Source organism: Poecilia reticulata, linkage group LG11 (genome assembly GCF_000633615.1).
Source record: "Poecilia reticulata strain Guanapo linkage group LG11, Guppy_female_1.0+MT, whole genome shotgun sequence".
Taxonomy (NCBI): domain Eukaryota; kingdom Metazoa; phylum Chordata; class Actinopteri; order Cyprinodontiformes; family Poeciliidae; genus Poecilia; species Poecilia reticulata.
In genome coordinates this window covers 22,599,950-22,621,885 of record NC_024341.1, presented here as the reverse complement: position 1 = coordinate 22,621,885, position 21,936 = coordinate 22,599,950, and the positions used below count along the sequence as shown (strand labels likewise).

Here is a 21,936-nt window from a genome sequence, read left to right as displayed (position 1 = left end):
ACAAGTCATAGCGAAACTGATCACCATGCGCAAAGTGTCTGCTTAAAAAGCAGACACTTTGCTTTTTAAGCAAAGTGTCTGCTTAAAAAGCTAAGCTGCACAGTGAGTCATTTTCATACATGTCCACAATAAACAAAACATAAGCACAGTTTTTTTTGTGACACCACTCAGGTTTTTTTTTAATTCCAAATTTATTAAGATGATGTAATAAATAGATAAATATAAAAAAGATTAACCCAAAGAGTGTGATTGTTTTCACCAGTCCGTTGATGTACCTGTTCAAGACTCACCGATAATTTCTTTAACATGGTCACAGTCCAGGTGCTTTGAAACTCGAGCTGCAGACTTCCTTCCTCCCGGGATTACTTACTCAACGTGCCCTCAGGTCATACGAGCATGCTGGCCAATAAGCTTGCTGATTGTAATCTGTGCTGGGGGGGCTGCTGGTGTGTAGGTTATTGTTCTTTGGCATCAATTTTCAAATCAAAGCCACTGCCTCAGAGGCAGCCTATTAGAGCTAATGTATAAAAATCTTTGTGTGTTTGAGAGTTCCTTTGGCTTGCCTCTGTACGCGTTCATGCCCATGCATATGTGACTGTTTAGGCATGTGTGTGGTCTTTGTAATATGAGGATTTTCTTCCCCCTGTGGTGATGGATGTACAGATCACTTTCAAAGAGCAAAGATTTGTACCCCCCAGTGAACAAATCGTTCCCAGCAGAGAGCAGGTCGTCAGTGAAAGCAGAGCTTTTCAAACACATCAAAAGCCCTCGTGTGTTTTTAAAGCCGTGCTGAGAACAGAAGTGTAACGCAAAGACTCTTTATATGCTTTAACCCTAGAAATCAAAAAGCAGGTAAATTTCCAAAGTATGACGATTATCTTTGAAAATAAACATCGTTGGAAGTATTTGCAACCAACTATTGGTAAAAGAAACCTTGCTAAACAAAATATTTCTATAAAAGCGGTTGACACATTACTTGAAGGCAAAAATAAAAAGATGTTTACTTCTCTGTCAAAGTGCATGCTATTTACTCCTTGTAGCCTATAGATGTCTGTCTCTGAAGTCAATTAAATTGTTCTTGCCCTGATTTGACTTATTCATATTTTCCATTTCTAATAAGGGACGTTGACGTCAATGCAAAAACCACTGATGTTGAAATTGGCACACATGAGGCTTCTGTTAGAGCCTCCTGTGTCCTTGCAGTTAGAAAATGTTGTTCTCTGTTTGTTCCCTAAATGAAAATCTTATTTTTGCTGTTATATAATATGGAGGGTCTTGTGAAGAAAATATAAATTACATTTTTATTGAACAGAAATATAATTTTACCAGGCCTAAAATAAAACATGAAACCTGACTATATAAAATGCCCAGCCAAACTTAGGTTTCACACTGTCCCCATTCTGCTTGCTAAAATRTGGGTTAAACGAACCAACCATGGTTAATAACTGTGGGTTTGGTATCTAATGTTTACTTTAGGGTTCGGTTTGCAGTACTATTAAAACCTGAGAACTGTGTATCGTAACTGGGGTAACAGCTGATCTCTGGAAAGAATTGCAACTGCCAACAATATTTTGCTAAGAAAAAAAAAAGTTCTGGTGTCTTGAGTTCGATTTTGTTACTCAGTTCCTCAAACCCATGTTGCCATTGTACATGCAGGCTCAGATATGCACTGGTGTTTTGTTAAATGTTGCCTCGCAGGTTGTTTGTTGATCACATGAGTGACTGTATCTACAGTCAAGCTTTTGTTTTTGTTACAAGGTTTTAGACTGAAATAAGGAAAGTGATTAGTTTGACCATCTCCCATACTTGACAAACTTTATATCTGTATGACTGTGGCAACAGAGGTAGGAGTTTGTCCTGTAACTGGTGTGTTGGTGAGTTGGATCCCTGCTCTGTCTGTCACATGCCTTGGTGCCTTTTGGTGGCGGTCAGAAGGCCTGGTGGCACCGGTGCAAGGCAGCCTCACTTCTGCTGGACTGTCCCAAAGCGGCTGTGGCTTCAACGTAGTTCCCACCATTAGCATGTGAATGTGAGACTGACTGGATGCAGTGTGAAGCGCTTTGGAGTCCTCTGGCCTCGATAAAGTGCTGCACACAGGCCATTTATTATTACCTCAACACAAATCCAAACATTTGGGAATATCAGTTGGATTCACTGCATGACATCCGATATGACACCACGCATAACGGCATCAGATATGTTGGTGTAAGTATAAACTCAATTTGTGGTTTTGACAACTTTTCTTTGGAACTTTACAATGCACTACTATAAGGGAGAACGTTGGTTTTGTCATAAAAGTCTTTCTCCATCAAATGACCTGTACTTGTTGATCTTATTGTTTTTGCTCTAATGATGTTACTAAAATTGTGCAAAAGGTCAAAGCTTGGTTCTTTTTTCCATTATTCCAGCCTGAAAGCAATCGAAGGGAGATTACACAAACCGTCCCTCTCCCTGTGAGTGCCTCTCTTTCCCCCTCTCCCTGTGTGATCTGCTCAGTGCTGCCGACTGTGTTGGACTCCGGAGCGTCTGTCCGACCTGACGCACTCTTGTACCAAAGCGCAGCTGTCACCATTACTTCATGCTTATTGGCCCAATACCGAGAGAGGCAGAGGCTGAGCAAAGGCAAACAACGGGGGAGAGAGAAAGAGCCGGACCCCTGCGCTCTGCTCCATCGATCTGCAGAGGTGCACCGAGGATCCTCTATCGGACGCTGGGGACGGATTTCTGACTTTTTGGATTTTTCTGGAATGCCAAAGGTGGATCCGCTGTTCGGAACATGATGCTGCTGGGAAATTTGGTACGGTAAGACTGTCACCGTTTTGTGTTYGATTCCCATAATGCTGTGTTTTAGTTCTCATGTGCATGTCCGAAGGTTTCCCAGCTGCCCCCTTACACAGCCGCCCCAAAACAGAGATAGCGCTGTTGGAGAATTGACATATCGACCTGCCTGCTCTTTACTGCCTCACATCAGCGCAAGCAGAAACATTTTCAGGCTTTGCTTCAGCAGAAGGGGCAAATTACATAACCCCTCCGTGGATGAATATGAATTATGGAGCAGGGATGACTGGCTGCTGTTGTTCTGACTCAAGCTGAGCAAGATGTGTGACGGTGATGGATTGCTTCAGTGTTGCTTAATGTCAGCAGCTACACAGATGTGTTTACCTGGGGGAGTTAAAGGTAAACACAAGCTGTAGGTTAATGGTTAGACTGTGGATGACCTCCTTTCCGTGTACCACAGCGTGGGTTTGATCCGGATGAAACATTTAATTCATATTATTAATGCAGTAATTGTAATAATTAACTAGCAACATAACTGTATGTGTCATAAAAAAAAGTTTCTATGGGCTCTTAAAATTAAACAGGTATAGAAGTTCACCTTTTAATTGCCATGTGGTTGTTTTTTTATTTATTTGATGTATTTGTTTTTGTATTTATGTATTTAAGAGGATGTAGCCTATATTAATTGTAGCATCTATATCTTAAATGTCATTTCATCAGTCAGCCTACAAGATTCACAAACATTTTATGCAGTGTTTCMTAAAGTTGGGGTCAASTAGGTCTTGAGATGCTTTTCAGTAATTAAAATAATGATGATGATGGTGAAGCATGTTAATGCTATAAAGCAATAAAGCAATAACCATAAATAGATACTCAATTCAAATCAACTCGATTCAAACKTCATTGAACACACAGTATCCTGCTCCATAGGTATAAAAAATAGAAAAGGGAGGAGACAAGTTTCATACTGGCTGTTGATTATGCCAGAGCTGTCTTTATATGACCTGTACTTGTGTAGCACTTTATCAACGACATTCAGTCATTCACACGTTCATGCACACAGTCACACAGATGGTGATAAGCTACTACATTATAGCCACAGCTGCCCTGGGGCAGCCTGACAGAAGCGTGTATTTGTCTGTTTAGTTGAATTGCTGTTTGTGAGTCAGAAGTTGTGAAAGGTTGAAACAACTGATTAAAAACAGTGATTTCTCAAACGTTTTACAAGTGTCACCTCTATAACTACCGAGTACGACTGTTGCTCGAGGCATTCTAAGTTTTGCAACAGAACTTGGATTTTTCAGCAATGCTGACCTATAAATTCAATGTCACCGTCTTCTATATAAAAACATCTGTTGATATCTATATCAAAAAGTGTTCACAAATACCGTACTGTACAGTGTCCTCCAGTCATCACATTGTTAGAGGTTTTTATTTCATAAAAGGAAATTAAAATTTACTGTTTCAATCTGTTTTACTTATCACAGTTGGTCTGGTCACTGATCAGAAAAACACTCACAAATCCCACAGGTTTTTCAACTTGAACCAGGAACAGATAAGCACGTGTTCCTGGTTATTCTGTTGTCCACCTCAGTTTTCGCTGAAAGTTTTGGATGTTTTTCTTCTGGGTATTTTGTGATGAAGAAAAGACCAGTGTTCTTTAACAGATTTTTGGGCTGCATCACAGTTTGTTTGTTTTTAATTACATAGCAGTACAAGTGGTACCGTTGCTTGAGAACAATGGATTTAAAGAAAGTCAGGATTCTGTAATGGAAAAAGATAATGGTTCTTAATAAAATAAATGTTCTTGCCCAATAGGATTTTAGTTGGAAACCGCCTGGAGATGCATCTGTAACACATTTCCCAAGAAAATGTGTTCAAGCTGTGATTCCGCATCACTGAATCTGTAACTGTATCATTGTGTCTTAGTTCCTGAGCTGAGACTGTTCATTGTGTCCAGCATGTTGCTGGACCACTGGACTGATTCATCCTGAGGAAAGTTTTTTTAAAACAGATTATGTGAGTACCAAGTTGTAGCTTCTGTAAATCTGAACTTGCTCAGTTACTATGTCAGCATCACTGACTGCAAAGGGGAAGCCGAGGTGTTTAAGATCTCTCTGAAAACTGGTCTAAACACAGTTTACAAATAGGCCATTTTAGAAGTTTGTGAAGATTGCTTCCAATCAAAATCTCATTTAGTGAGACCTAGCAATAAATAAATAAATAAATAAGAAAAAAAGTCTGTCTTGCAAGGATTAGTTAGATAAGAACCTGCACACTTTCCACAAAGCAAATTAAGGCCATGTTACCATCCAGGGGTTTAGTAGCAAGTTCAAGTTGAGTTGTTGAGAACATTTGCAAAAGTCACAACTTTAGAGCAATAGTAAGAAAAACAAAACAAATCTCAGCTTGCATGAGGAAGTTTATTTCAAAAACTTAGTCTAAGCAACACAAACACAAATATCTGATGATTTTAGTAAAAATTGATAATACACTATAATCATGCTAATTTTGGTGCAAAAAACCCGTTAAACCAAGACTTTCACTGTCTGATGTTACCTATAATGCTTTGGTCTGTAATGCAAGACCAAATTTGGAACACATTTTGTTTTGTTCATAAAATGTAATGCCTTCTAAAGGGTGCAGAACTTCAGAATTTTCACAATTCATTCAAATAATTCCCATTTAAGAAAAACTTCCACAAATCATTATGCAACCAGGCCACTACTCACACAATAACAGACATAATGATGAAGAGTTAATGTCTTAATGTAAAATAACGTAGGCTGAAAAGAAATATAATAATTTGTGCTTCCTGCAGATTGTGTTGGTGTTCTGTCTTTGGGGAACGGATGTCAGCAGAGCTCACATATTTGAAGCCACACGACCTGGAGATGGAGACAACATATCACCCGTCACTAAACGTAAGAACAGATGTCTCTCCCTCGCGCTCTCCCCCTATCTTCATGATTATACTTTCATTAACCAAATTTTATCACAGTACAACTAAATTCAGTTCTTTTACCAATCAACTTGCTTTTTGAGCAGATGGTATTTATTTATTTTAAGCAGCATTTCTAGCTGTTCTGCTCATTACTCAGGAAAATGAACAAAGTAAAAACATCACTCATGGAAATTTGAAAATAATTTCAGTAAATAATTCAGATGAGCCAACACAATTTTTTGATAACTAGGATGTCAGCTGTTGTTTCTCATTATGACTTTCTATCCCTTATAGTTGTGTCAGAGTGGGTCAGCACAGCAGGATCCTGTAAAGGGAGGTGCTTTGAGTTGGAGGTGGCAGATCCTCCAGGATGCAGATGTGACAATCTGTGTAAAACTTACCTCAGCTGCTGCTCGGACTTTGATGCTCACTGCCTGAAAACAGGTCAGTATTACACAGAATTACACATCCACTCTCACCCCTCCTTGTAATTTTTCCCCAATCCAAAGATGTACTGACCAGCCACTTTATTAGGTATAGCTATACGTAGAAATAGTACAGAAAACAATACATTTTGAATTAAGGTATTCAAAATGTCATTTGTAAGCACAACACAATGTACCTTGAAGCAGATGGGCTACAGCAGCAGAAGATCACACTGGAAGCTGCACCTGTCAGTTAAGAAAATGAAACTACGGCCACTATTCACATTTAACAGTAACAAAAAGTATAAATATTTTCTAGTCTAAAAATCTGAAATTCAGCTCCAACACCTATGGAAATGTCAGAATTTGACATAACCAACATAAACGTATGGATTCATCCTGTCATGAACAAGTAGTTTGGGCTGCAATATTGACATAAATTTTTAATCTGATGCAACCAGTAGCTGCGGTCTCTTCTTTTTCCCTTTAACAAAAAACATTGGTTCATTGGGTCGAATTTTCTACAACGTAATCTATTTCTACTCTATTTTGGAATCATTACAGGCAGAGGGAGGTTTTTATATTAAGAAATAAAATGGCTGATTGATGATTTATTTGGCTTCCTCTCTCAGCGGGGGGGTTTGAGTGTACACCTGACCGCTGTGGGGAGGACAGGAATGAAGACCATGCCTGCCACTGTTCTGATGATTGCTTAGAAAATGGAGACTGCTGTTCTAACTACAAACCCACATGCAAAGGTACTTAGAATTTAAAATTTTGCTTGTAAAACAGGATTAATTTATTCCTCATTCAGAACAATTAAAAGCTTTTGCTTGTCATTTCTTTCAGATGAGACTTCATGGTTGGAGGACAGCTGTGAAGAGATCCAGAGTCCTGAATGTCCTGCAGGGTAAAATTCATATGCTGGATCTATTACACTGAACAGGTCGGGAGATTTTGACCTGGTCAGAAAGTGTTCCTCTATAAGTTGACACTGAGACAACAATGTTATTTAATACAAGCACAGTATTTGTAGTTTATAAGGTTTATGACGTAATTGCAATGGGTGTGGTATAATAATGTTCAGCTGGGGCTAAGATTTAGTTTAGGCTTCCCGATGTTCATTGAAGCTACAGAGTCCAAAACAAAAGTCTTCAAGTTCAGACTTTTTCTGACCTGAGGATAAAATCAAATCAAGAGTACATCAATGTTTGTGGTTTGGGCCAGGCAGAATTAAAAAAGTCCATACGGTTTAAAAATGCCTTTGTCATCTGGGCAACATACATGAACATTAAAATAAAGACTTGCTCATATTTAGGCCGTGTATGCTAAGAAATCTGAAAAGTAATTTTAAAAACATTCTTATTTTATTCGGGCTACAACACACAGCATTGATGGAGAGATACTCAGTTTAAATTTACTCGGTTCTAAGCTGGTTAAAGAGGAGGACAGAAATAATTGCTTGGATTCAAAGCAGCTCAACTCTTAAAAATAAAAGCTATCCAAGCTCTTTGGCCAGACGTCCACAGGACACTAAAATAAGAAATTAGATAAGAAGAAAGACACCGTCCATATTTTGGTTTTGAGGCAAAGACCACTGATGAGCAAAGTAGCACAAAGAGCCAACTCACACAAATCATCTTGATGACATTTGCAAACGGAAATCTAGCTTATTGTATTTATTAAGTAAAGGCCTCTTCTTTTCTGAGTGGCCTTTCAGCTCATGTTGATACAGGGACCTGAGTCACAGTACATATTGACACTGTCTTACTAGCTTCAGCCAGCACCTTTACGAGGTGTTCGGCTTGTTTTTTTTTATTTTCTATTGTGTCAAACAAGAAAGCAGTGTGTTCAAGGTGAGGCCTTAAAGAAAAACTGCCATTTTTCATTTTATTTATTTTTGTACTTTACAGTTTTGTCCGTCCTCCTCTCATCATGCTGTCTGTTGATGGGTTCAGAGCGTCCTACATGAAGAAGAGCAAATATGTCATCCCTAACTTACATAAACTCAGTATGCTTCTATTTTACTCTTTCTGCATGTTTCTGGGAGAGAAAATGTATCTTTGTTTTAATTTTCCATATTGGGAACAACTTTTTCTAGAATTGGTTTTTCTGTCATTTGTTTTGTTTTAGGATCATGTGGTGTGTCACCTCCGTACATGCGACCCGTCTATCCATCAAAGACATTTCCAAATTTATACACCCTAGCCACAGTAAGAGATGGACCATAATACTAAGTAAATTGTTTGAATTTCTACTTTGCAAAACTCATGTGGAATGGGTACTAAAGCCAGACTGTTAATGAATACCTTCATGTTTGAAAGCTAAGTACAAACATACTGTATGTTTGTTTCTGTCCAGTTTACTTTTATGGTCTGTTCATGTTGTGACATTGGTACAGGCCTGATTTTTGCCTGCACTGACATAACACTGTGGGGTTTATCTGCAGGGTCTGTACCCAGAGTCCCATGGAATTGTGGGAAACACCATGCATGACCCAGTGTTCAATGCCACCTTCAGCCTACGCACAAGAGAAAAGTTAAACCATCGCTGGTGGGGCGGACAGCCAGTGAGTACCGTCCACATACTAGTTAGTTTGCTTCAGGCAAAGTGTTGCCCAAATATCTCCATGTCAACAATAATGATAAAATAATAACAATAATGATAATGATGCAAAAACTACACTGTTTTTGCATCATTGCAAAAATGATACAACATCAGTTTTGCACAATATTTCAGCGGATGCCTCTTTGGGCAGAAGAGTCAGTGCAAGCCTGACAAAAGTGCTAACAATGTTGGGTTCACCAGTTGGGTTACCAGTCACCAGATTCTCCAAACAGTGGTTGCATACATTTTTGCCATCTGCTCATGTTACAATTTCCTTGTGTGAGTGGAGTATTGTGTTTTTGCCGCCCGCCTTGTGTTTTGCAGATCTGGATTACAGCAGAGAAACAAGGAGTGAAAGCAGGAACTTTCTTCTGGCCGTGGTACATTAGTACAGAATGTTTTTGAATTGTTTCAAAAATCACTGTTTTTTTAATACTATTTCCCTTAAATTGTTTAACTTCTTCAATCTGTTGATTTTTCCAGGGTGATTCCTCTAGAAAGAAGGATTTTGACCATTCTCCATTGGCTGACGCTTTCAGATCAAGAGAGGTATTTTCAACTCTTCTTCAGAAGCTTGTGTAATTGAGTACAATATTTTTTTTCATTTTCAAATTATATTTACTAAAGCCTCATATTTTTGGTAATTGACAGTTTTACTTGTTTGCCGCTTCCTTAAACTTTAAGCATTGCAATCTCAACCAGAAAAGTAAAAAATTAAAACTAGTTTCTAGATGCAGAAGGATGTACCCCTTTTAAACCTCTTCAAAAATCAAGGTTTCTTCTTTGACATCAAGCATTCCTTACAGTTAAGTATGTGGAAAAGCTGAATGACTTTAGAGTGGTTTTGGTTTTGGTGCCACAACAAAGACTAGTTCTAGTCCAACATTTTTTTTTTGTAATTTAGCATTGAAAAATCCTCTTAAAAATCAATAAGGCATGATAAATCACATGCAATCAGATGGGAAAGATGAAAGGAACTCAGGCTTTAAAACAAGTTTGGCGAAGGACTTTTCTTGTGTTACTGAACACAAAATGGCCTCATATCAAAGATAATTTCCAATGAAACAAAATGAGTAATTGTGTTATTCTTTAGGCCCTATGTTTATGCAGTCCACTCAGAGCAGCCGGATACCTTTGGCCATCGCCTTGGGCCACTCAGCAGTGAGGTATGAAAGAAAGATTCAGAAAGTGTCTCTGAAATAAGACTTTTTTTTTCTCAAATGGTTTAATCTTGTTTTGGTCCTCAGCTGGACAACCCTTTGAGGGAAATTGACAACATCATTGGTCAGCTAATGAACGGACTGAAGCAGATGAATCTGCACCGATGTGTCAATGTCATCATTGTAGGCGATCACGGTACTCACTGACTTCCTTCTGATTTTGTTGTTATTGTTTAAAAGCGGACATAACACAAATTAAATTTAATTGTACATTTCAAAAAATGTACAAGAGACTTTGATTAGATTTTTTTTAAAGCAATTTCTCAGTGTATTATTTTATTTGTGATGAACTCGGGAGGATTTATTAGTAACACCAAATACATACATGTAACATAATGTTCCTGACAGGTATGGAAGAGGCCCATTGTGACAGGACAGAGTTTCTCAGCAACTACCCTCTAAATCTCGACGATATCATGCTCATCCCTGGCTCCATCGGTAGAATTCGCCCCCGTGATCCTAAATCCACCACATGTAAGATGAGAATGATTGGAAATAAGTATAGGTGTGCATTTTTTTAAAAATAAAATCATTTTTCTTTTTTCAGATGACCCAAAGGTTGTGGTTGGAAACCTTACTGTAAGTATGACAACATAAGAGTACGAAGCATCTGTGACTGGCCACGATAAAACCAGGAGCAAGTCTCCCCGCGGGGTATTTACAGATTCTGGAAGAGTGGATTTTAAGCTTTCTAGTGATGTAAATCACATATAAATGAAATAAAAATAAGAGGATATGGTCATTTGAATGTTGGCACACTACTAAAAAGATGAGGGAGTAAGCAACTATCAAGGTTTTCAAAAGACCCCAAACCTGATGAGCTTGTTCCTGGTTTTGCGTTACATATTGAACTAAAGGATGGTGCTCAGTAAATAAGCATTTACTGAGCAAAAATAGGTTCAAGATGTTCAACAGCAGGCTTTCTGTTTCAGTGTAAAATGCCTACTCAGCACTTTAGACCATACCTGAAGCACCATTTACCCAAGAGGCTTCACTACGCCAACAACCGCAGAATCGAGGATGTCCAGCTTTTGATGGAGCGGAAATGGCACATTGCTAAGTAACCTGACACAAAGTTATACTGCAATGTAGGAAGATATTAAAGCTCCAAAGACTGGAGACTTTGTGCCAGATTTAACATTTCAATCAAAGATCTTGTAACATCTTGAATATCAAATACTAAATTTCATTCTGTGTTCTCTGTAAATTTATATAAATCAGTTTTGCTTTGTGGCACGGATTTTCAGTACAGAAAAAAAAAATGTTTTTCAGGAAACTGCCAGAAAAACCAAGATCTCGTTGCGGTTTCTTTGGTGACCATGGCTTTGACAACAAGATAACAAGCATGAGGGTAATGAAGTTTTATACTTTTTCTCCACTTTACGCAACGCTCATAAAGATGTCAGGTAGAATGTTTGACCACCGGAAGAAATGAAGTCACAGGTCACTGTGAGAGGGATGGCAGAATTGGAGAGAGATTGGCCTAGAAATTCAACATGTGCCTGTGTTTAAAGCTCAGATTAAAATTATAGGTCTAAATAAACCAAATAAATCATATTTCACATTTTTGAGGAGTGTACTTTTGTGATTTAGACTTTCTCTCCTTGTATGCAGACAATCTTTATTGGCCATGGACCAAGTTTCAAGTTCCAGAAACGTGTCCCAGAGTTTGACAATATAGAGCTGTACAACGTCATGTGTGGTAAGAATACATTTTCCCCTTAATAAAGAGGATTGAACTAGAACTTAGATTGTGAAAACAGTTAATAAGTTTAGTGATAGAAACCCTTTGTAAGAGACACAACAACTGAGCTGTTATTTTGATCTTTTCATTTGTTAGGTACAGCAGTATATTCATCTCTGATTAGTTGATGTGTAGCACTTTAGAAAATATGACAACGTGCATCATAAATCATTTTGCATGATAGTTATTTGATTTGCCTTAGATTTAACAAGACACTTCTAAGGGAAACTTGCATTCTTAAATATAAGCCTCAGGTGAACACTTTCATCCACTTACCAAATCTTCTAGTCCTTGTATTTGTCTCTGATGACAGACTTGTTGGGGTTGAAGCCAGCTCCTAACAACGGGACACACGGTAGCCTCAATGACATGCTGAAGGATCCGCCCTTCCTGCCCACCATGCCAGAGGAAGTCACACCTCCATCACCGGCGTCTGACTCCAACCACGCAATGATTCAAGACCTGGGGTGCAGCTGTGAGGATGAGGTTAGAGGAGGACTTTGGAAAGAAAAGATAAAATAATAAATTAATAAATAACTAAGTGAAAAGCAGTCACAATTCAGGTAATCAGTACTTTTAAAATGAGTTTCCATTTGCCTGTTCTTTCCTTCCCCCTCCAGAACAAGGTGGAGGAGATAATTGAAACCTTTACCCCTGCACCAGATGGCACCTACGGTTACAGTGAGTTTCCTATCCTCTGACAGTTATGAAAACATTCCTTGTGAAACAGCTGAGAATGTTATGACATATGTTATTGTCACAAAATAAAAAAATAAAAAAAATACTGGGATATTTAAATTTAACCATGAATATCTAACAATATTTCCAGCAAAAACTCCAGCTATATTGATCAGTGATAAGAAAAAAAACATGTTTTCACCACTGTACCTCATACTCCCTCATATTTTTACAGTGTTGAAATGATCTATGATTGCACTTTTTTTCTGTGTAACATCAGCATATGTTCCATTACGAAAATGACAATATTCCACCGCATGATAGGGAACAGAAAACATTCATGCTGTCGATTTCTTGCACAATGTTTGGGGATTTGTTGCCCAACCTTTCATCAGCACATCCATGAAATCCTTCCACGACTTGCTTTGATCTTGCAAAGTTTCAGGATGTCTTCGGATTCCTTCAAAGGCCGTCAAGTCAAGATGACCGAGACATGTTACACAAGAAATTGTCCCCAGCATTACCTGAAAATACAGAAATATATAGTTAGTTGATAGAAGATAGAATGAAAATGTGGAGGTGGATGGACTTTGTGCCCTGCCTCATGCAGTCAGTCAGTGAGTTACCCAGTTAGCCTCCAGGTTGCCCCCATGGCACAAACCTTAGAGTTAGTAGATACTTGACTGTAGTTTTTTTGTTTTTTCCCCAAGACCACCTAAGGTACCAGGAATTGATTATTCCGATAATTAAGTGAACAAATTATGATTTATAATTTAACCAAACACCTGTGATGTGGTTTTGTGCTTTTATATATTTAGACACCACCCATCTTCCATTTGGTCGCCCAGCAGTGATGTTCAGTACTCAATACAGTCTACTTCATCATGTGGAATTTATCAGTGGATACAGCAAAGAGCTGGCCATGCCACTCTGGACAGCATACACACTACCCCGACAGGTACACGCGCACACACACACACACACACACACACACANCACACACACACACACACACACACACACACACACACACACACACACACACACACACAGACTCCATAGCACTCTGTGGCTCATAAAAGTTCTTTACAACCTCGATAAATATCCCATGTTGTGTGCAGATGGAAGCTGTCAACAGAAGTTACTGATCAGAGTTTTGTGACAGATTTCTGATCTATAAGTCTATAGCATGACAAATTAAACTGACTATGATTAAGCTGACAGCATTAAAAACATATTTTACTAGTCGTCCTGCCCTCGTGTAAGGGATCTGCTACCTGCAGCTCTTTAGAATCTCCTTAGTGTTTTTTTTTCTAACTACAAACCAAGAAATGTTTTTAGAAAAATGACTTGTGTTGGGCATTTTTGTGTGTTTTTGACAGTTTCTGCAAAGTTTTTATACAACAGGACTAAACAATTGGTGCATTTAAATTTGTTATTAGGGGACAAGCTGACCTTCATCAGATGAAATATATATTGTAAATGCCTACAAAGCAGAAATTAAGCAGATTTTTCAAGCCACATTTCTTTTAAACTACCTTTTTCATTAGCTTGATGTTATGTTCCAGTCTGAAATGTCATGGTTTCATTAACTTTAAGTTGAAAATCCTTATAACTGATAGAGCTAGAGGTTTGAAAACACTAGTCACCAGTATAATTATTCCATATGTTTCAGCTTCACGCAAAAAATAAAAATCAATAATATCCTAGTTGATTAAATATGACTGTAGAATTAAAGAGATGCATTCTTTAGTTGACATCTAATATGATAAATATGCCATTGTTCAGCCTACACAAATCTAATCTAAATAGTGTTTTGCAGTTATTTCCATGTCATTTGCAATTTTTTTATGCACAAATTGCTATTGTGATAATTGCACATTATCTGGACAATTTCATATTTAATTGATTAAAAATAAATCCCACTATAACATTGTTGTAATTCTGTTTGGAGGCCATTTAGCTTTGATGGCTTTTGTGAACAGAATGTTTAGATGCTTTCTATCAGTTTTTTTTTCAAATTAGACACAGATTGTGCCACATTAGGAGGAAAAATCTGCGTTGTCATATTGATGTAGCTCTGCATGGTTTCTAGATTGGCAAGTGGAGAAACAACTAAATACAAATTATCTGTTATTGCTACTGGGTTTATTACCTTAAAACTAAAAGATTGTGAGAATGATTGTCCCTTTTGACACATTTTCTCTTAAAATAAAAATAAACAAACTAGTTTTGAGTACATTGCAGTTGTGCTTTGTGCACCTCTTTATCCAGCTTTTATCCCTTTTCATACAATTATGCTGCATTATAAAAAACGAATTAGTGTGTAGTAATAACACATTGCATCTGTTTTTATGACTGATGTTATGCTTGAGTCATGGCAGAACATGGAGGTAGCATAAATGTAATCATGAACTCCCACCACAGTGAACAGACACAGTGGACACATGTTTCCCCCATGTTTATGCAGACGAGTTGCAGGTTTACAAGAAACATCTGCTCGCTCCTTGGGAATGCTGAAATACACACTTTCACACACAAATGCCTCTAAAAGACTGAGGCATGAATCCAGAAGTAACTGGTTGCATTTTCACTGCCCTTGTCTGCTTTCAGTATTCGTTATGCTTCCCATCAATTTGGAGATGACTCCCTCTTGTATTTCTCTCTCATACTTAGTATCTTTTTTTAAAACAGGAGGATTTGACTCCCATACCGGATGTTTCTCCTTCTGTTAACTGTATCCGAGTTGACCCAAGAGTTTCTTCAGTTCACAGTCAGAGCTGCACAACGTACAACCAGAACAACCACCTCACTTATGGCTTCCTCTTTCCTCCAGGTAAAACTCCATGTTATATGGTGCATATTCACAACATTTTTCAACTCCTTCTTTGCAATTACGGGGGGTTATTTAAAATACAAGCATTCAATGAGCAACAATATATTAAAATATCCTAAAAATGTTTTATGCCAACAGAACTAGCAACATCTCCAGAGTCAAGATTTGATTCTTCGCTCATCACCAACACTGTTCCCATGTACCCCTCTTTCAAGAGTAAGTTATAGCCTTAAAATGCAAAAATAAGATTTAATGTAGCACTTTTGACTATAGCAAGAAATAAAATGTGGTTATTTGTTACATGTGATATGCTTAGAATCTCACATGGTTTCTAGTTTTAACAGCCTATATAACTATAAACGTTCTGTAAAAAAAACAAACAAGAAAGACGTTTAGGAAAGAAAATTGGGATTTTTCATGTTCTTCATCACATGTCTTGTAACGACTCTTCAAAACGGGAATAATAGGAGGACAGTTACAAAACCTGCCCATATCTACTGTTGTGGGAAGAAACTGTTTTACCAAGCACTCTCAGGTGAAATCACTCAATCAGGTTTATTCATATATTATGCACAATACAGAGAGCTTGTAGGACAGACAATAATGAAGCAGGTTTGGGTGAAAAGCTCTGCCAGACAGAGACAACACATAGAAAATGAAGGAATTCAAAACATGGGAGAGACGGTCTGGTTCCCTTGCAGCTGCAGCAAAACAACTCCCAACCTTGTGTGTGCAGCCCAAACAGGTTGTTTTGATGAGAGTTCACAAGCATTTCATATAACATGATCAGCAGACGTTAAGATGTTTCCACCAGTAGTGAAATCAGTAAAAATGTAGAACTGGGACTAACAAGGCTGGATGAGAACCCACGTTTAATTTTCTACCATATGCTGAATGCAAAACGCAGTTGGGATTTTAACTGGGAGTGTGTGCCTTTGGTCAGGTGATACTAAGATTTATGAAATAAAGGCAAGGACGTTTAGGGAAGCACCCCATATTGATTGTTATTTGCAGTGGACGTCAATCTGTTATGATAAAAGAAAAAAAATGATGTGGTCATTCATTAATAGTGATAATAATAAATAGGAAAAATTAAGAGGTGTAGGCCTCTACCTAATTGTGTAACAGAGGAAATGCATGTATCAAATTCAGTGCAATTTGAATTGCTGAGTTTGACAAAAGAAATGTTGTTATTCCTTTTTAAGGCATGGTGGGTTTGAGTCTCCTCCTTTCCTTTGCATCAGTGACATTCATTGGTATCACATGAGGCAGAGGACAGCAAGGCGCTGACATCAGGTCTGAGTCAGGACATACTGATACCCATTGTTTATGAAGAGAGAGAGGACTTATCAGGACACAACACAGCCTCTGTCTGTCAACCACTGTCCAGTTCAGCCACAAATAATTTATTATAGACATCAGATCTGTTTGTGTGGTGGGGTGTGTTGACTCTTCATCAGGGCAGTAAAATGTTTTTTCTTTTTTTTTACTCGTCATTTAGGTGAGATTTAGTGGCGTCACACAAAACAGAAAAACATTTTTTGACATGAAGTCTGAGTGAGGACAAGCTGATACTCGTTTACTGTATGTGGGGAGAAAGCAGTTATCAGACTAAACACTGACTCTTTCTGAAATCCTGCCTTATGCAGACAGATCATTTATTACTGTCATCGGATCTGAGTGTGTGTGGGTGTGTGTTGGGTCAGTGGGGTGTAATGGTTTTGGAGTTACACTGCAAAACTGTTCCGAAAGATTACATTTCAGAGCTTCCACCATGAAGTTGTAAATACTCAGCCACTCATTTGCAGTCTTTTCAGGTCGTGTCTTTTTGTACAGTTAACAAATTGCAGATTTGACGTTGCAATGTTCAGCCACTAATCCTTGGGTGAGATTTTATGACGGCTGTGGTTTTGAAACGCTCAGATGGTCGATGCTGCAAGATGTTTGATCAATACAAATGAGGAACAAGTGGCTCCATGGATCATTCTGTAAACAAAAGGCACATTTCATTAGTTACCCATGAAAAAACAGCATTTTCCTTTTACCAGACGTGGGTTGTTGCTTTTACTCGAAGATCATTATGTCGAGTAAAGCGATGCTACTTGTTACCACTTCACTTTGCTAAATTTCAAAAAAGCTGATTTTAATAAAACTCTTCTGTTCAACATGAAGGTTGATTTCTAAACACATGGTAAGTTGTTTTTGCTTTCATTGTTTTTTTTTTGTGTGCAGGAATATGGAGCTACCTCCAGGCGACGCTGCTGAGACGTTACAGTGAAGAAAACAATGGCATTAATGTTCTCTCTGGGCCCGTCTTCGACTATAACTACGACGGCCTTCGAGATACCACAGCGCAGATTAAAGAGTACGTTTTTCACAGCAGCTCCGACATTTAACAATTGGAGTGGTGACAAACATCCTGTTTGAGAAGGATGAAATTGGGAAAGTTTGCCAGTTTCGGAGGAAAAAATGAATAATTACAGAATACAAAAGCATATAGAGAATAAGAAGATTTCTAATTCAAAAAGTCAGTTATAACTCACAAATCAATAAGAAGGAAATTAAGAGAGGATCAAGACTTATGAGTAAAATGAGAATAACTAAAACGCCAACAAAAAAGGAAGACATCATGCAGATTTGAACTGAAATACAAGGATCTGGGATGATCCTTAATGAATCATCTCCGATTTTATAACTTCTGTTAGCCGGTTACAGTTAGCCTTTATATTCTTAAAAATGCTTTCAGTTTCAAGCAGATTGAATGAATATCTGTCTATTTAACAACCTGTAAAGTAAGATACTCTTTGTTTTGAGACCATAGGTTCAAAATAGATAAACAAAAAAAGTCAAAATTTTACAACCAGTAATCTGACTTTGTGTTTGTTTGTTTTCTTCTTAAGATCTTCAGCGAATTCACCCCTCATTCCTACCCACTTCTACACGATTGTGACGAGCTGCCAGGAGATGAACCAGACGGTGGATGAGTGTGATGGGGCTCTCAAGGTGTTTTCCTTCATCCTTCCTCACAGGCCAGACAACAGTGAAACCTGCAAGGTAAGTCCAAAACAACACCAGCAGGTGGCAGCATTGGCATAAGTTTTCTTTGCTTGTTGACAGGTTAAAATGAACAAAATCAACACAAGTATTGCACAAGTTTACCAAAATGTATTATTTTGACGCTTTATGGAATCAAGCCTTACTTAAAAAATATGCTAAAAAATTTGTTCAAACCGTGGGAAGTTTCATGGGTTTGTACAGCTTTAGCAGAGTTCAATGAGTTCACTCAGGTTCATATTAAATTGGCAGAAACTGTGATTCATATGTTGATTCACTTGATGTTTGATCCCTTTAATTCTCCCATTTAAATCTTTGTGCAAAGCTAGTAGCGTTGTGGAATTATGTCACATTTTGTTCTTTTAGGAATCCAGGATAAAACTAGTCTCTGCTTGTTTCTGTTTATGCAGATACTTCATTTTTAATGCATGCTGTGTGAACTTGATGCTGCCTTACATGTAGCACTGACACATTCTGCCACTATTCTTAGCCCCACACAAGCTGAATTTTTACAAAAACATTTGCATTGTCATCTAAAGGGTAAATATGTGAGTATTATCTTATTGCTTATGACACATGTTGCTGAGTCTATGCCATATGATTTAATAGTTGTTGCTGACATTGGGAGGTCAGAGTTGGTCACTTTTGACAGATGCATTATCAGCGCTTTACTGCCAGTGAGTCAATATATCATGTGCTCTAAAAGCATCCCAACCTGATTACCGTGTGAAAGAAACCACACAGATGAGCTACATTTGGCACAAAAATTCCTCATGTGAGGGAAGTTTCTGCTACATGCAGCATTTTCAAGAAGTTCTGTTTTGTTCTTTGGGGACCAGAGTTCCTTCTTCCAACATGTATTAGAACCATAGGTAACACTTTATTTGAAGGGGTGTGCATAAGACTGACATGACACTGTCATAAACATGACATAACACCTGTTATGAACATAAAGAAGTCTTTATGAATGTTTATGACAGTTGTTATGAAGTGTCATTTAGTAAATAATGACACTTTTAATGCAAAGTTGCTCTAAAAGTTGCATTGAAAGTCCATTAAAAATGCCAACTTTGCATTAAATTATCATAATTTACAAAATCGTGCAAAGTTGGCACTTTTAATGGACTTTTAATGCAACTTTTAGAGCAACTTTGCATTAAAAGTGTCATTATTTACCGAATGACACTTTATGACAACTGTCATAAACATTCATAAAGACTTCTTTATGTTTATGACAGCGTAATGTCAGTCTTATKCACACCSCTTCAAATAAAGTGTTACCGAACCATATTCTGTTTTTGTTGACCCTCACAATAATGCACTGCTTTGTGTTGGTGGGAATGTTATGAAATTTCAAGTATACACAYGCRGAAGTTAGTGGTGGTGATGTGACAAAACGTGGAACTGGTCTAAGCAGGGTATTATAAAGAGAGAGGAAACCASTGTCTTGTTCTTCCCCTCTTCCTGGTGACTTCACTTAGAAACAATTTCTTCAGTTAGATGCTCAGATAGAATTTGTCGTAACTGTTAGCGTTACCACAAAAAGTGTGACTCATAGTCACCACGTTGTATTAGAGTTTACATAAGTTRGGTAATCTTTTGTTTTTAAAAGTTTTTCCTGGTTTCAGTGGTGCTAAACATTTCTACAGGTGGTGCACTATCCTTTTAAATGCACTGCTCCCTGTTCAGATGTTGCAAAACAAAGACCCAGAATCAAATCCTTTGCAGACCAGGAGAACTTTGTGTCCGCATATGAACACTTCAAATTTCGTTTGGATGTAAAAAGAACAAAACTTTCAAAAAAGAAAAACCCAAACAAGCAAAAAAAAAAAAAAAAAAAAAGCTTGAAAAGAGAGAAAAAAACACTCTACAGCAGTCATAATATTATACTTTCTCCATTATACTCTGTGACATTCATAGAGAAATAAAAAAAWTTGAAAGAAGAATCCCCTTAATTCCCCCGGTGAGGTGAGGTAGACTAACATCTTAGTCATTGTCATCTGGTTTCAYCTTTACCTTTAATCATATYTAGACTTTCATTTTAACTTGCTGTTTCCTTTTGACATTACAACCTGTTTAATGTAGYTGCCGCCAGCWTTTCAGTATGTAAACATCCAACTAGATCAATGTTTTTTTTATATATGCTAAATCACATAAAGCAACTTTTCCTTCAAGAATTTATTTATGGTAGTGGCTTGAATCTTAAACTGTGCTGGTTTAGCCAAATGTGTAAACTTAAACTTCACAAAGTTAWGTCCTGTGATTGCCAATTAAACTGGATTGCACTTCATGGACAGAGGAGGTGGCATGGAGGCCAAGAGAAGAAAAARAACAAGAACCTAAACAAATATAAAATTTTTTTAATACAGCAAATATTTAAAAAAAAATCTATATAAATTCTAAATGTATTWAAAATATTATCTGAGTTGTGCGGTAGTACAGCTATTTGTTAACTTGTTCTGTCAGATGTTAGATGTTGAAGAGGGACTGGATATTTGAAAATCTGCTAACAACAGACTGATAGTTGAAACCAGATGCTTACATGCACTGTAAAAAAGACAACTTTCAATTAATCAGACTAAAGACTAAATGACACCAATGTGTCAGGAAGGGAACTGTGGTTTTTCATACTGTGGTTTGTCTGTGGCTACATTTTCAAGCTAACTAATGGGACAATGATCAAGTGTTCAATACAGTTACGTGATATGATGACTGGGCATTTTCAGGGTGTAAAGGAATAATGAAATCACAACTATTACATTTCATCGCTGGTGAACTTTGAATCTGTCAAAACATAAAGCAATTGAGTCTATGAGTCAGATTCTAAATTGATTTATCAGAAAATACCCTGTGAGCCTTTTTCTATCAAGAAGTGAAAATAGCTCGAGGGTTTTTTAGCCTTTCCCGTACTTTGTCACTAAAGAAAAATGTTATTTCAACAACACTGTGGAATTCAGCCCACCTTCTGCAGATTGTTTTCTCTGTCAGAAGACATGTTTTGAGGCCCCTGACATGACTTCCAGTGAAACCAAACACTTTATTTTGCTTGCAACATCATCCATATACGTCCCTTTGGAAAAGAAATACCAAAGAAAAGGATTCATACAGTTACGTATTTTACTGTCAGACCTTGTGTGTCACATCGCCCACCACTACCCTGAAATAGTATAGCTGTGGGTGAGATTTCTTTTGGTTCTCTGAATGTTCGACAGAGAACCAAAGAGAATGTTCTCTGTCGAACCAAAGAACCAAAGAGAATGTTGTCGAACATTCTCTGAATGTTCGACAACATCCAGGGGTTGTCGAACATTCTCTGAATGTTCGACAACCCCTGGATGTACACAGTTACACCTACACATTTATAGCCTCATCAGCAACCTTTAGAACATGGAAGTGGATTGCCAACTGTAGCTTACACTGAATTTACATTATAAGGAAGTGAAAGCAAGCTGTCTAAAAATTAAAGGGCAAATGGAGAAGTTATGCTGACTTTGCCTCTCCCCCGTTGACCGCTGGAGATGGACACCAGCACTCCTCATGACCTAGTGGTCATGAGGATGGATGGATGGATGGATGGATGGATGGATGGATGGATGGATGGATGGATGGATGGATGGATGGATGGATGGATGGATGGATGGATGGATGGA

General features: G+C 37.8%; 1 protein-coding gene across 1 annotated transcript in view; it reads left to right on the top strand.

The window, feature by feature from the left end:
- Nucleotides 1–2,484: 2,484 nt before the first annotated feature.
- The window catches only part of enpp2l (ectonucleotide pyrophosphatase/phosphodiesterase 2-like), a 24,102-nt gene continuing 4,650 nt past the window's right edge, over nt 2,485–21,936 (top strand). Inside the window, exons 1-24 of the mRNA XM_008422633.2 lie at nt 2,485–2,797; nt 5,600–5,702; nt 6,017–6,166; nt 6,780–6,905; nt 6,997–7,057; nt 8,061–8,158; nt 8,281–8,360; nt 8,597–8,716; nt 9,079–9,134; nt 9,238–9,303; nt 9,848–9,920; nt 10,002–10,110; nt 10,323–10,448; nt 10,522–10,553; nt 10,907–11,034; nt 11,247–11,325; nt 11,589–11,676; nt 12,032–12,204; nt 12,339–12,399; nt 13,215–13,354; nt 15,091–15,232; nt 15,371–15,448; nt 17,465–17,597; nt 18,133–18,286. Coding sequence (XP_008420855.1) covers nt 2,777–2,797; nt 5,600–5,702; nt 6,017–6,166; nt 6,780–6,905; nt 6,997–7,057; nt 8,061–8,158; nt 8,281–8,360; nt 8,597–8,716; nt 9,079–9,134; nt 9,238–9,303; nt 9,848–9,920; nt 10,002–10,110; nt 10,323–10,448; nt 10,522–10,553; nt 10,907–11,034; nt 11,247–11,325; nt 11,589–11,676; nt 12,032–12,204; nt 12,339–12,399; nt 13,215–13,354; nt 15,091–15,232; nt 15,371–15,448; nt 17,465–17,597; nt 18,133–18,286 — 2,397 coding nt within the window. The 5' untranslated portion in view covers nt 2,485–2,776. The remainder of the gene's footprint in view (nt 2,798–5,599; nt 5,703–6,016; nt 6,167–6,779; nt 6,906–6,996; nt 7,058–8,060; nt 8,159–8,280; nt 8,361–8,596; nt 8,717–9,078; nt 9,135–9,237; nt 9,304–9,847; nt 9,921–10,001; nt 10,111–10,322; nt 10,449–10,521; nt 10,554–10,906; nt 11,035–11,246; nt 11,326–11,588; nt 11,677–12,031; nt 12,205–12,338; nt 12,400–13,214; nt 13,355–15,090; nt 15,233–15,370; nt 15,449–17,464; nt 17,598–18,132; nt 18,287–21,936) is intronic.